The sequence below is a fragment of the Stegastes partitus genome, unplaced genomic scaffold (genome assembly GCF_000690725.1).
Source record: "Stegastes partitus isolate 25-593 unplaced genomic scaffold, Stegastes_partitus-1.0.2 Scaffold813, whole genome shotgun sequence".
Lineage (NCBI taxonomy): Eukaryota > Metazoa > Chordata > Actinopteri > Pomacentridae > Stegastes > Stegastes partitus.
Genome location: NW_007578544.1, coordinates 123,873 through 137,272, shown reverse-complemented (window position 1 = coordinate 137,272; position 13,400 = coordinate 123,873). Strand labels below are relative to the sequence as shown.

The 13,400-nt window shown below is 41.8% G+C and overlaps 1 protein-coding gene across 2 annotated transcripts in view; it reads left to right on the top strand.

Moving 5' to 3' along the window:
* The first annotated feature begins 375 nt into the window (after window positions 1–375).
* Window positions 376–13,400, top strand: part of LOC103365124 (globoside alpha-1,3-N-acetylgalactosaminyltransferase 1-like) — a 16,488-nt gene continuing 3,463 nt past the window's right edge. Inside the window, exons 1-4 of one of the 2 annotated variants that reach the window (XM_008292476.1) lie at window positions 376–449; window positions 9,087–9,128; window positions 9,323–9,430; window positions 12,738–12,770. In XM_008292476.1, the coding sequence (XP_008290698.1) occupies window positions 439–449; window positions 9,087–9,128; window positions 9,323–9,430; window positions 12,738–12,770 (194 nt within the window). In that variant the 5' untranslated portion in view covers window positions 376–438. Of the gene's footprint in view, window positions 450–554; window positions 744–9,086; window positions 9,129–9,322; window positions 9,431–12,737; window positions 12,771–13,400 lie in introns of those variants that run through there. The other variant, XM_008292475.1, reaches the window with a different exon arrangement.

The window sequence follows — 13,400 nt, the reverse complement described above, 5'->3', positions numbered from 1 at the left end:
GGTTTCATTCTTACATGGCTCCACCCACGATTTCCTCCCTCGTTTACCCTCTCACCACATAGACTGTTTTACCATAAACCGTCTGCAACTGACTCTGTGCTCAGTGCCTGGGGGCCCTACTGCTTTAAATTGTATTTGAGTGAGTGCCAAGCAACAAAAAAAAAAAAACAGTGAGGCTAGTTATCTTTGAGAAATTATAAATAGTCTTCCTGTTGTCACATTCAGGAGGAAATGACTGCAGTCTGCTTGTTCAAAAACTGTGAATTTTAACTTCTGGTTTCAGCATTCGCCTAAAACAAAACTAGTTGCAAAACTGCATCATTTTCTTTTTTAATCACTTCTCTTAAGAGACTTTCTTGTTTTTATTATTCAAATTTTCTGCAAGGACACCAACTGACAGAGGGCTCAGTGTCTCTGTGTCATATCTCCCTGTTTTACATGCAGACCTGGTAAGACTTTGACATCAGTGACATCAGTAGATAACCCTCCCTCCTACCTGTCAGATCCAGCCTTTTCTAAACTAATCAGCAGAACCTGTGTGTCTCAGCAGGAGACAAATGCATCACCAGAGTGATCTGTATTGAACATTAGTGTCCAGCCAGTGAGCTTATTTTAGTTAAGCTTCTGTTAAGTTGTGTTTTTCTGCTCTTAGACAATATTTAAGAAAAAAAAGTGGATATGTTGCGCAACATTTCCAAGAGTCACATTTTAGCTGCCTTTGTGTTTCTTCTCGCTCTTTTCGGGTAAGTTTTTGTTTTTTATTTCCAACTTTAAAATAAAAAGTAACTAACTTGCTGCAGCGATAACTAAGAATGAAGTGACAATGTGACAGAAGCATGTGTTTGATGAATACGGTTCCACTCTGGGTGGGCAGCACCGGTTACGCACAGCGCAGTTGTCTGGATGTCAGGACGAGGCATCCAAAAAAAAAAGTTGTCTGCTGGTGTTGTCACTGTTGCTCCTTTTCTTGCAGTGACTTTTAACGTGCGATTTATGCTGTAAGAGGGTGTATTTTAAACCCAAACTGAACCAAGTAGTTTTGGTGCCAAAACTGAACCAAATAATGAGAAGATAGAGATAGATAGGAAACGAAAACTGTGCGAAATGAATGATAGGGCACAGGACATGAACAGAGGTCTCTTCGGTGACAGTTTGGAGACTCACAGCTCCTTTCTCACCCAGCCTGTCTGTTAACCTGCTGTAAACTCCGAAAGTTCTGCGGGTGCGCAGTATCGATGCGGGTGCGTGTCTGAGCCTGTGGGTTTGGGTCGGAGCGATGCAAAATGACAACAGTATCGTTCGTGCAACAGCTTTGATCGCTGGAATTGCAAACACTGCTCAATGGAAGTGATATACACGATCAGAAGAAGGCAAACATCATGTTGTATTCACAGACCATAAAGTTTTTAGATTAGATTCAACTTTGTCGTCATTCTACAGAGTACAAGACAACAAAATGCGGTTTAACATCTAATCAGAAGTGCAATGAATGGACAATATAAACAGAGTGGTATGAACACACAAAGTATATTAATTTAATTAATAGCTGTGGGTAACAATATAAAGATAAATAAATAAATGTACATGTAAGATAAGTGGATATAAGATGAGGTGGATGATGTATGCAGTATATACACAGTATAAACTGCTTGGCATCTCTTCCTGTCTGGTTTAGTTGCATTCAAAATAACAAATTAAATGTGTGTTGTTGTTGTTGTTTTTTTTAATCTCCTAGTTTATTTTGTGAATTTGAGGGTGAATAAAAACCCAAATTCGATTGATGTGCAACGAAATCTACAGAGAAGTGATAAAATTGCAGTCGTTTTCCATTTCTAGATGTAAAATACCACTTGTAGAAATGTGACTAATTGATCATACAAAGTACGTGTGATCATTGTTGAGTGGCAGCTATTAAGTTCCTTTTGATCTATCCATGAGCCATTATACAATTACAGAAGTGCTATTATTATGACAGTGAGGAGCCATGATAATCATTTTGTTATGAGGATGTGTCAACATTACCAGTAATGGATGGACAGTGAAGGGCCGGAGTAGCAGCCTTTTTTATGTTACGCAGAATTTATTTATTTATTTTTTTTAAAGACATGTTTCGATTCAAACCAGGCACGCTTTCATACCTTTCTTTCAGATGCAACAGAGATGTAAAGATGAATTTATCCATTAAACATGCTTTGCAAAACAGGGCAAAGTTGAAGAAATATGTGAGAAGTCTTTGTCGACTAGAGACCACTGACGTCATTTTAAGCATGTGAGGGAAAAACAGACACTGGCTGTGGTTGAGCAGAGGCGAGGAATGATGCTGAACGGCAAAGCTTATCGGAGGGACCTTTGAACAGTAGTCTTTATGAAACCTGGCGATGAACGAGGTGGAAGAGGGTTGCATCAACCTGATCGCTGGCAGGAGCAGAGAAAGGAGTGACTTTACCAATGACCAAAACAAACGGCAAAGACAAATGAAAGCTCAGAGACTGAGGTTGTGGTCAATTTGTTAAACATGGGAGGGACGTCCTCGGTGAGATGAAGCGATGAGCGAGGGGAGGGGAGACGAGGACAACATATACAGACAGTATGAGAGGCCACAGCAGTCAGTGTGGATTATATGTCATCACTGGCTGTTTATTAAAACATCTGCTGTGACTGAAAAGGGAAGAAAAAAAGAGAGAAGGGACTTTTGTACCATGATCAGGAAGTCAACCTTCCTCTGATGGAATCACTAAAATCACCTAAAATAAGACTGTAGTCTATCAAAAAGTGTCACTTGGCTCAACAGCTGCACCCATGGCTGGAGGCAACACCAGCTGCAGCACCAGAAACAACAAAAGAGATGGATTAAAAGACTTAAAGACTCAAAGAAGAACGCAGCCTATAGATCCTAATGTAAACAACTCTCAGTGCTTGACATGACATTTTTCAATTCAAAAGGGAAACACATTGTGAACGTCCATCATCCATCGCTCTTAACGTTTTTATCCCTACAATAGAAGTTGCAGCAGACACACTGTACCGATGATTACAAGATTGCCACAGCTTAGACGCTGGCACTACTTCAGTGCCCAAATGAGAAAACATTAAAATGAGAGGGAAAAAAAAAATTATATGCAAATTTGGAGCTGTGGTGAGCACACAAAGCACTGTGCTCCTGAGTGTTGGAGACACATCTATTGATCATGAGTTCATTCCTTTGTGCCTCCCACTATCTCCCCCAGGGTGCTTCGTAGCCATCCTGTGCTCCGATGACATAAGTGAAAACAGGACTTGGCTTTACAGAGGCAAGTTATTAACGGCCTGAACTAATCATTTACTGAAATGACTTCACTTTAGTATACCTACAACCTGCAATTGTACAAAACAGTACCACTACATTACATGATCTTTTCTTTAAGTCTGACATTTGCACAAGATGTATTTTGCAAGATGTGCTTATCTGCGTGAATCACCGTTCTGAGAACTTAAGATAACTGCTCCAGAGACAAAATGTTCTCCATGAATTCAGTTATGTACGAGGTGCGGGCAGATTTGTCAAAGGAACACCAACTGTGTAAATTCTTTGATGTGATCGGCCACGCCTTCGTGACACACGAGAAGCTCTGTCACGTTGAAAGACTTCATGGATCCTTGTGATTCCTAATATGAGTCATTCGAAGGTGGGCCGATCAAAAGGAGGTTTGAATGCTACAAGTTTGGCACTCGCTGTCTAGCGGTATCTGCCAGAAAGCGAAAACATCTTAGTATGCAGGAGTTTGGGTTTGAAATGCCTTTTGAGATGCAAACATAAACTTGGTGTCTTCTTCAGCACAGCGACCCTCGGAGCCACTTTGATTGGCTGAATCACCCTCCTGGCGATTATACAGTCTTGCTCCACCTGAGCGTTCCTCTTTTTAAAATGATGTTGATTGGCTTAATCTTAAGTTTACCAAACTCCGCAGACTAAAGGTCTTTCAGCTGTATTTCTGCTCTGTTCAGATTGTCGGTAGCTGGACTCCTACAGCTACGGTTGGCCACCATGTGACTCTTTTATCACATTCAACTTAAATCTGAACTTGTTCTCCCCCATGGTAGCTACAAAGTGGCCCATATAGCTCAGTTTTCCTCTGATGCTATCTAGGTTTTCAGTTGTTGCGTACACATAAGCAGATTAAAGTCTTTCCTGATGTGACACTTTTAAATCTGCTGTGTCAATCATAAAGTCTATTTCCATACCTTGCATAGGCAGTTTCACAGTCTATGCATTTGTCTGGGTCGTCCCTGTCAGTGATTTTTCCATAGTTGGCTTCATCTTCCTCATAATGTGTCATGACTTTGTTGATGACAGAAAAATGCCCCACATTTCTACAGTATGAGCAGCACACATGTCTTCTTTAGCACGAACTCATCCAGCTGAGGAGCATTTGCATCCCTTGCATTCATGATGCTTTTGCTTTGCCTGGACTCATTTTCTCTGTCCATGTCTGCTAATATGTTCCTGTTTATTTCTGCATGGTGCAACTAGTAATGTGACATGAAGTCGCATACAAGCGACGTTACGTTATTAGTTGCACCATACAGAAGTAGTAAGTGTACTTGTGCTCGTATGCCAGTATGTGACATGAAGCTATGTTATGTCACGTTCTGACTTCCTCTATTGTTTTGCCTGACACTTATGTCAGCTTCTCTGATAGCTCTTGTATATGTTTCTCCTAGCTTTCTGAGTGAGTTTATGGAGGCAGGCTTTTTTTTTTGTAAATCATGCTCAATTTCAGCACAAAATAACAGTTTTGCCCAGATGGTCTCGATTAATTGGATCACGGTTTTATACCTTTGGAAAGTGAGTCGATCAGTGGACAAGTCAGCACCTTTGCATCTTCTTTGTGGAGTTTATTTTTTTGCTGTACTGTAATGGTGAAACCTCAATCTCCATTTTGGGCATAAGGCTGGAACTTAGCCAACCTCTAGCCTCAAGCCAAACATGACTCAGCTTTACATGGAAGAGATTACACTGCCCAACAATTGTTTGTGACTGCACCTTGCACAGTTGCAATGCTATCACACAGACAGATAGAGGTATAAGCACCTGCCGATTCTGGCTGCAAGAAGTCCCAAAAAAACTGGTGGAATATTGTGATTATTCTACTTTTTTTTTTTGAATTGTCAAAAAATGGCAAATATCTGTGAAATAATATTTTCAGCTGACCTAAACACAGTAAACCAGTGTAATTTTATGGTTACACAATAAAAAAGAACAAATTACTGTTCTGGAAAAAAAGGTGGTTGATGTGGACATTAGGTTTTGGCCTTTTTTTGTTGTCAGCATGTAAATAAATAATATTAATTATTATTTGTGTATTGACTAGACTTTATCTGTAATTTAACTAAACAGAAAACAATCTGTTAAATAAAAATACCTTAAAATGTATTTACCATTTTTGAAAACTTAATATACATATTTCTTCTTTCAAATAACAGTACATATGTGTAAAGTTGTTGATTTAAATACAGTAAAAAAAAAAAAAAGTATTTTTATGGTTGAACAATGTAAAGGAACAAAATACTGTTTGTAAAATGTTATTTACAGTTGGCCCATTTTTAAAAAAATGTTTAATAAATAAATAAATCCACCTTGTGTGTTAGTTTTCACTTCCACACATGTCTGCAGGAAAACATGTTGCTACAAGGACCCACAAACACAGACTCACAAGGTGAAACAGTGATAGTTTCAGTATCGCCATAGGTAATTATTAGACTTTTTACTAAACATTAAACTTCATGGAGAATGAGCAGAGGCACTGTACGGTTGAGTCTCAGTGCTTTAATCAGTCTCTACTGACAGTCGTAATCTCAGCGAGCACCAGCTGTCAGCATCAACCATCAGACAGACAAAGACCAACATATTTGGACACTAAGTGACCCTAAAATATCAAGACCCAAGTCTTGAGGTACGTTTCCATCTCTCACACAGTATCAACTGAGCTGAAGTTATAAAAATAAATATAAATCATGGCCAGTTCATTGCCATGTATTAAAGGAAAGGTATCTAAATAATTCCCTTCATGCATGTAATAGTTTATATTAGTGCTGTAATCAAATCTGTTTAATGCAGAAAAAAGGGGGAAAAAGGAACTGAGACATTAAGAAACAAAGAGGCACAAAAAACATTCGAACGAAACACAAACAGTGAAAAAGTGCATGACTTTGAATAGTTCTTACAAAATGTGAGCACGTCTACGTGGTTTTTCACATTTGAATCCTCTCTCTGGATTCATACACCACAGCAGTCCTCTCATCTACAGACATGCTGGCTATTCTCCGATCACTAACAGGATGTGATAGACCTGTTGATGTTTAACTATAAGCAGCTTTACTTTTGTACCTCATTTGCAAGGTTCTTTGGAAGTTAACAGAGCATACACTCCAGTACAACCACTCCTATCGACTGAAAAGGGCGTGAACTGTTTGAATTCAGCAGAGGCTATTATTTACTCTTGATGCTCTATGTGATACTCCACGACACGGTGACTGCCTGTGTTCTATGTGCAGGTAAACAAATGGAAATGTTTCCTGTCAAAGCTGGTGTGCATTGGCTCCTACAATGTTTGCCCCCTACATGGGTGTTGTCTTGCAATTGGCAGAACCTCAACTGAAACCTAATAGAGTACAGATGGATTACTGATTTGATGGGAACATGTTGAACTTAACCTGACTACAGGCCAAAACAAAGGTGTCCGTGGTTTCAGTTCCAATATGCTGATGATGCTGCAGCCTGCACGACATCAGAAACTGACCTGCAGAGAATCACAGACACTTTCACAGAAGCCTATAGCCGTCTTGGACTATCATTAACCCTATTCAGGACTTTCATGTTGCCATACGTAGAAGGTCTTTTGGGGTCCATTGGTCCCCAAGACAGAATATTTGTTGGTATTCATTATAGACTTTTATATCATGTTAAATAAATGTTCTGATAAGTTGATGTATTTTTGGTTCCAAATGCATGACAAATGTCCCTCTTTTTATATTTTAAAAAAGTCTTAAAAAATAAAAAAACAATACCTGTCACCTAAACAAAATGGCCTGGGGTCCAAAAGTCCTGAATAGGGTTAAGCTGCACCAAAACAGAAGTTATGTATCACCTTGTGGATGGTACCACCTCAGCTGCCTCTCACCCTGAAATCACTCTGGATGGAACTGTCCTTAAAGTAGTCCCACAGGTGTCTTGGCAGCTGCTTAGCCAGTGATGTCACTCTTGATCGAGACAATAGGATTAGTGCTGCTACAACTGTTTTTAGCAAGCTAAGTAAACGTGTTTTTGTTAATCTCGAACTCGAGGTGAATGCCACGATACAAGTGTACCAAGCTGACATTATACCAACACTCTTGTATGGTTCTGAAACATGGATTACGTACCAATACCAAGTAAGAGAAGTTCCATCAATGATATCTACGCACAATCTTGAATAGAAAATGGTTTGATCGCATCACCAAGCTTGACCGGTGCTCTGTGGCAAGCACCAAAGCTATGTTACATTGGAACAGATTACGGTGGTATGGACACATGGTTAGAATGGACGCACTTCGTCCACCTAAACAACTTGTCGTTAGTCAGTTTTCTTCAGGAACCAGAAGTGTTGGTGCTCCAAAGAAGAGAGTTGAGGATGCCCTCAAAAAGACCTTAAAAGACTGCAAGATTGGTAATTGGGATACAGCCCCACTGGATAGACTAGTGTGGAGGAGAACAGTTTGTGATGGTGTGAGGTCCTATGAAAGAAACAGGAGGAAGACTGATGAAGAGAGACAAGCCAGGTGAAAGGCCCAAACTGAAACAGCTTCCTGGGTGGATGCCTAAACAAAACCTATCTGGACCGCCATGCTCCCGAGGAGCTGCAGTGATGATGATGAGTGCTGTACATTTTATTTTAAATGGCTAGAATTAGCTTCTTTTTTTTTTTTCCTCCATCCACCAACACTGACATAGTGAAAGTGTGTTGATGTGGACTTTCTCCGGATGTATAGGATAGAGGAGGTAGCGTGAAAGGATGGATGGATGGGGTCCTATGATAGTGGTTTTGGAAATGTTAGAGAGAAAAGTAATTACCTTTTGTAAAACTAAACAAAGCAAAGAAGAAAAAAGTCTATTGTTGGTTGCATAGAGAATTTTCACCAGAAGAATCCTCATCCGCTGAGCTGGACTTGGTGGCTGATGGAGGTGATGCAACATCTCAAACTTGAACACCAGGGATTTAGAGCATGTGCTGTCTCCTCTGATTAATTTGGGACAATTCGAAAACCGTTTTCAGATTATGTTAGAGCAAACCTTTAAATCTCCACCTTCCTGAATCCATCTCAAATGGATTGAAGTCTGTGTATGTCTGTCTTCTTCCTTCACTATTTTCTCTTTCTATTGTCATGTGGCTGCTCTTTATGTCGCAACAAAGACGAATGTTTAAAAATGGTTGACCGAATGAAGAACACGTTTATCATACTTTTTGTTTTTTCTTAAAAAAAAAAGAAAAAAAAGACGACAATGGGAGTATTAGATTTTGAGAAAAGTTCAACTGAACCCTATATTTACCAGAATAATGAATGTTCATGAAATACAGTGAAGTATGACTGACTATGCTGATCAAACCTTTCCAAAATCACACAAACTCATTTTTAAACTGTAAAAATCTGCCATTTTACAAGATTTTTCCTTTTGATTTCCAAATTATTTTCATACTTCTGAACTACATAAAAATATAATTAAAATTACAAAAACATGTAGTGAGCTTCCATGTGTAATGGAAAACATTCCAAATATGAACAGGGTTTAGCTAGACAATTTATGTTTTACCAAGGTTAAAAATAATTTGCGAATGTATTGTCTTTTCATGTGTTTTTTGTAATATAAGCAAAATCCAATTTTATCTTAAATGTATGTCGGTAGGTGGCAAAGTACAAGAAAAATCATTTCATTTGAAGTGTTTACTCAACACAAATGCATATTGTGTGTCTATAACAAAACATTATCCTTACATCTCAGCATGCTGATAACACTTTGCAGCATAAATGTGTATGTGTTGAACTTCAAAACTGTATGTGTGTCTTCACAGGGGCATCTATGTCTACACGGGAGGCAGCACCTCAACATTCAGGTAAGTACAGCTGAGTTTTCTACAGCACAGTGTTAAAAAATAACAAAAACAAACACCCACCAGTTCATGTCAAACTTTAAGTAGTCACATATTTTGTTACTGGATTGTAAAAAACAAAAAAACAAACCAGGTATCACTTCTATTAATTCATTCTTGTCGTATAATTAGAATGTATTGTTTGCTTCCTCTTTAAGCATTTGCCCGCCGTGTTATGAAGAGCCTGAGCCATTTGTGAATAAAGCAGTGACAAATTGCCCGGGCAATGGCAGCTGGAGGATCGGAGTCATGAAAATGCAAGCTGGGTGAGGATCCCTTTTCTTTTGGCTCACAGAGAGGAACAACTGGTTCAAAGAGAAACATGTACAATGTCATGTGCATGTTCCTCCTGGTTTACCATTATTACTTTTGCTCTGAGCCCTGGAGCTGTTTGACCTGATTTGCCACTCCTAACTCCAGTGAATATCAAAGGCACAGCACCACAATGAGACTTTTATTTTTATCTGATATTGTTTCCCTTTATGATGGTGCTCTCAGCCGAGCGGACCACCCTCCGCAGGAAGGGAAGAAGTCCTGCTGGGTGCTGCTGCCCATCCAGGTGGTGATACTCCCAGCCAAAACACTCTCAATGGTGCAGGTGTAAAAGCTCCTGAGCACCTTGAGAGGGAGCTTAAAGTCCCTCAGGCGTTGGAGGAAGTAGAGACGCTGTCGAGCCTTCTTCACCAGGGTGTTGATGTGACAGGACCACGTCAGGTTCTGCGTGACGTTAACACCCAGGTACTTGAAGCTCTCCACTCGCTCCACCTCTGTCTTGCTGATCCTGAGTGGGTGGTATGCCCTCTGCTGCTTCTTGCTGTAGTCCACAATCAGCTCCTTGGTCTTGCTGACGTTCAGGAGGAGGCTGTTGTGTCTGCGCCAGTCCTCCTGATGGGCGATCTCCATCAAATAGTCCTCCTCGTTGTTGTTGGCGATCAGACCCACCACTGCTGTGTCGTCAGCAAACCTAATGATGGTGTTAGAGTCTGATGTGGACAGGCAGTCATTGGTGTACAGTGAGTACAGCACAGGTCTCAGCACACAGCCCTGGGGGGCACCGATGTTCAGGGTGTGTGAGGGAGACCGGTGATTCCCCACTTGAACCACCTGTGGTCAGCTGGTCAAAAAGCTGTAGACCCACCTGCACAAGGAGGAGGTGAGTCTGAGGTCCTGCAGCTTAGTGACCAGTCTGGAGGGAATTATGGTGTTGAACGCTGAACTGAAGTCCACGAACAGCATTCTCACATAATTCCCCTTCCTAGTGTCCAGGTGAGCCAGGGCTGTGTGTAGCAGGTGATTTATGGCATCTTCTGTGGATCTTTTTGGCTGGTATGCAAACTGTAGGGGGGTCCAGGGAGGCAGGTAGGGAGGAGGTGAGTCTTTCAAAACATTTCATAACACAGAGGTAAGGGCAATGGGCCAGTAGTCATTAAGACAGCTGGGCTTGGCTTTTCTGGGGACAGGAACAATCACAGATTGTTTAAAGCACCTGGGGATGATATTTCCGTGAACACTGGTGCAAACTGGTTGGTGCAGGTTTTCACAACATGACCGGTTATACCGTCAGGTCCTGCAGCTTTCCTGGTATTCACACGCTGAAACATCCACCTCACATCATGCTCTGTCACGGTACACGTCTCCTCCTCTCTGCCGGGCTGAATGTGCGCCTTTTTTGTGGGAGCCTCGAAGCGCGCATAAAAGTTGTTGAGTTCGTCGGCCAGAGAGATGTCAACACTCACCATGGGCATCGGTGTTGCTCTGTAGTCTGTCACTGTTCATAGTCCCCTGATGTCCCTCTGCTGCAGCTGTGACTCCAGCTTCTCCCCGCATCTCTGCTTGGCCTCCCTCACGGCTCTGCAGATGCTGTACGTAGCGGCAGTACAGTCCAATGTCTCCGGTAGCGAGTCCTTTGTTGTAGGCGGCGGTGCGGGACTTCAGAGCGTTGCGGATGCCTTTGTTCATCCATGGCTTCTGATTGGGAAACTCCCTGATGGTTCTTTTGGGGATAGTGTCCTCCACTAGTTTCCCAATAAATCCCACAATCGCCTCCGTAAACAAACTGACGTGACGTCGTCACCGGAGCTGTGTTGGAACATGTCCCAGTCGGCTGTCTCCAAGGTATCCTGCAGGGCGGCCTCTGATTGGTCAGACCAACACGACACTTCTCTCTCCACCAGGGCTGCCAGCTTCAGCCACTGCTTGTACCTGGGCAGAAGGAGAATGGAGGCGTGGTCTGACCTGCCGAATGGTAGTTTTGTCTTTGCTGCATAGCCGTCTCTAAAGGGAGAATAACAGTGGTCCATACACTGTATAAAAGATGGATCTAGCTACCGTGACATCACCCGTTGGTTTCTGCACTGAGAAAATGAAGCCAGGGTTAGGGTTAGCTACTTCCTGGTTGACATCTTAGATTTTTGGAGCCAGTGACGCAAAAATCGTCAGAGGGGGGCGGAACCATAGGAGGAGCGATTGGTCAGACGGATTGAGAGGCGGGCCCTCTCTGCCCGCCCACATTTACCGCCTTCTGCTCGCTTCATCTGCATCGTCGCTGCCGACTGTCAATCAAGCCAGTCCCACCCCTTGCCCCGCAAAATGTTGATGATTTTTTAAAAATTCACTATTGATTTATTTTCAGATTGGCCACCTGATCTCTGGATTTGACCATGAAAACTAATAAGAAAAAAATCCTGAGCTGTAGGATTGCAGTATTTCATGATCTTCTGTGATCACTTCTTTTCCAATTCATTTCTATGGGAGCCAGGGCTTTTTGGAGCCAGTAACTAGTGGACGTAGTGATATTGCAGGTTTTTCACACTTCCGGGTTGGCTTCATTCTTCAGGGCCGGTTGCTACATCCATCCTTTATACAGTCTATGCAGTGGTCCAGAGTTCTGTCTCCTCTGGTGGGCAAGACGATGTGCTGGTGGAGTTCTGGCATCGCCTTCCTCAGATTAGCACTGTTAAAATCCCCGGTCATGATGAGGGCTGCCTCCCAGTGGTTAGTCTGGTAGCTGGAGATAGCCTCATGTAGCTCGGCTAATGCAGTGTCCATGGGACTGGACATTCGTGAGCAGGATGTTAGGCAGTGGTGGTCGGTGTGCTCATAGCCTCAACCTGTTTCTAATGCCAGCTCGTTTACCCCGGGGCCTGCTACGCTGCCAGCATCCTGTGTTGTTGTTGCTGAGGGGTCCCCGCCAGGACGCATCGGCAGAAAAAGTGGTGTATTGTAGTGAAAAACCAATGTTCACCAGTGTGTCTCTGTCGTATTTGATATGACGAGGACATGACATGGTGAACGCAGTGCAAAAAGATAAATAAAAAGTTAAATAATAATAAAAAACAGTTGTGATGGTGCCGGAGCAGGTACGACGGCTGCCACAATCACAGGCGCGATCTGGATCTTGATATAGTTCTGGTTTCATGATTGTTGTCTGTCTTTCATGTATTTCTTGTTTTACTTGATTTTTAACTTCACTGTTCTCTCTGTGTACTGCATTTATCCTGTTTTCAAATTTACCAAATGAATCTCCTCTTTTGCATAAGAAAGTAAAATCTGATCCTTGCTCTTCTTCTCCAGACTGCAGTATCCTCAGCCAAGCTCACTGAAAGGGTAAGCTGTTAACAGTATTATATCTACTGTGCAATACTAATTCTTACTTCTTCAAAATCACAAGATTAAATACAATCTTGTGCTCTAAAACATCTCCCGTTGGTGCTTTTGTGACGGTTTAAAGAAAAAGCTCATCTTTGATTGGCCATGAACTGAAACATTGGGCTGAAACATTCTGAAATTCTGAGGAGAAAAATTTGTTGTGTTGCCATGTTGTTTAACATGAAGATATTACTTTGTTAAATATTTAAGCATCTAATGAAGGTAAAACTATGTTCTTCAGAATTGATAACAAAATCTAAAGAAATCAGCCACGATATCAGGAAGAGAATTGTGGACCTCCACTAGTCTGGTTCATCCTTGGGTACAATTTCCAGATGCCAGAAGGTTCCACGTTCATCTGCTCAAACAATTAGCCGCAAGTATAAACGCCATGGGAATGTCCAGCCATCATTGCGCTCAGGAAGGAGACGGGTTCTGTGTCCCAGAGATGAAGTGTTTTGCGAAATGTGCGTATCAACCCCAGAACAAAAGCAAAGACCTTGTGAAGATGCTGCTGAAGCTGGTCAGAGAGTGTCTTTATCCACAGTGACACCAGTCCTGTACCGACATGGGCTGAAAGGATACTCA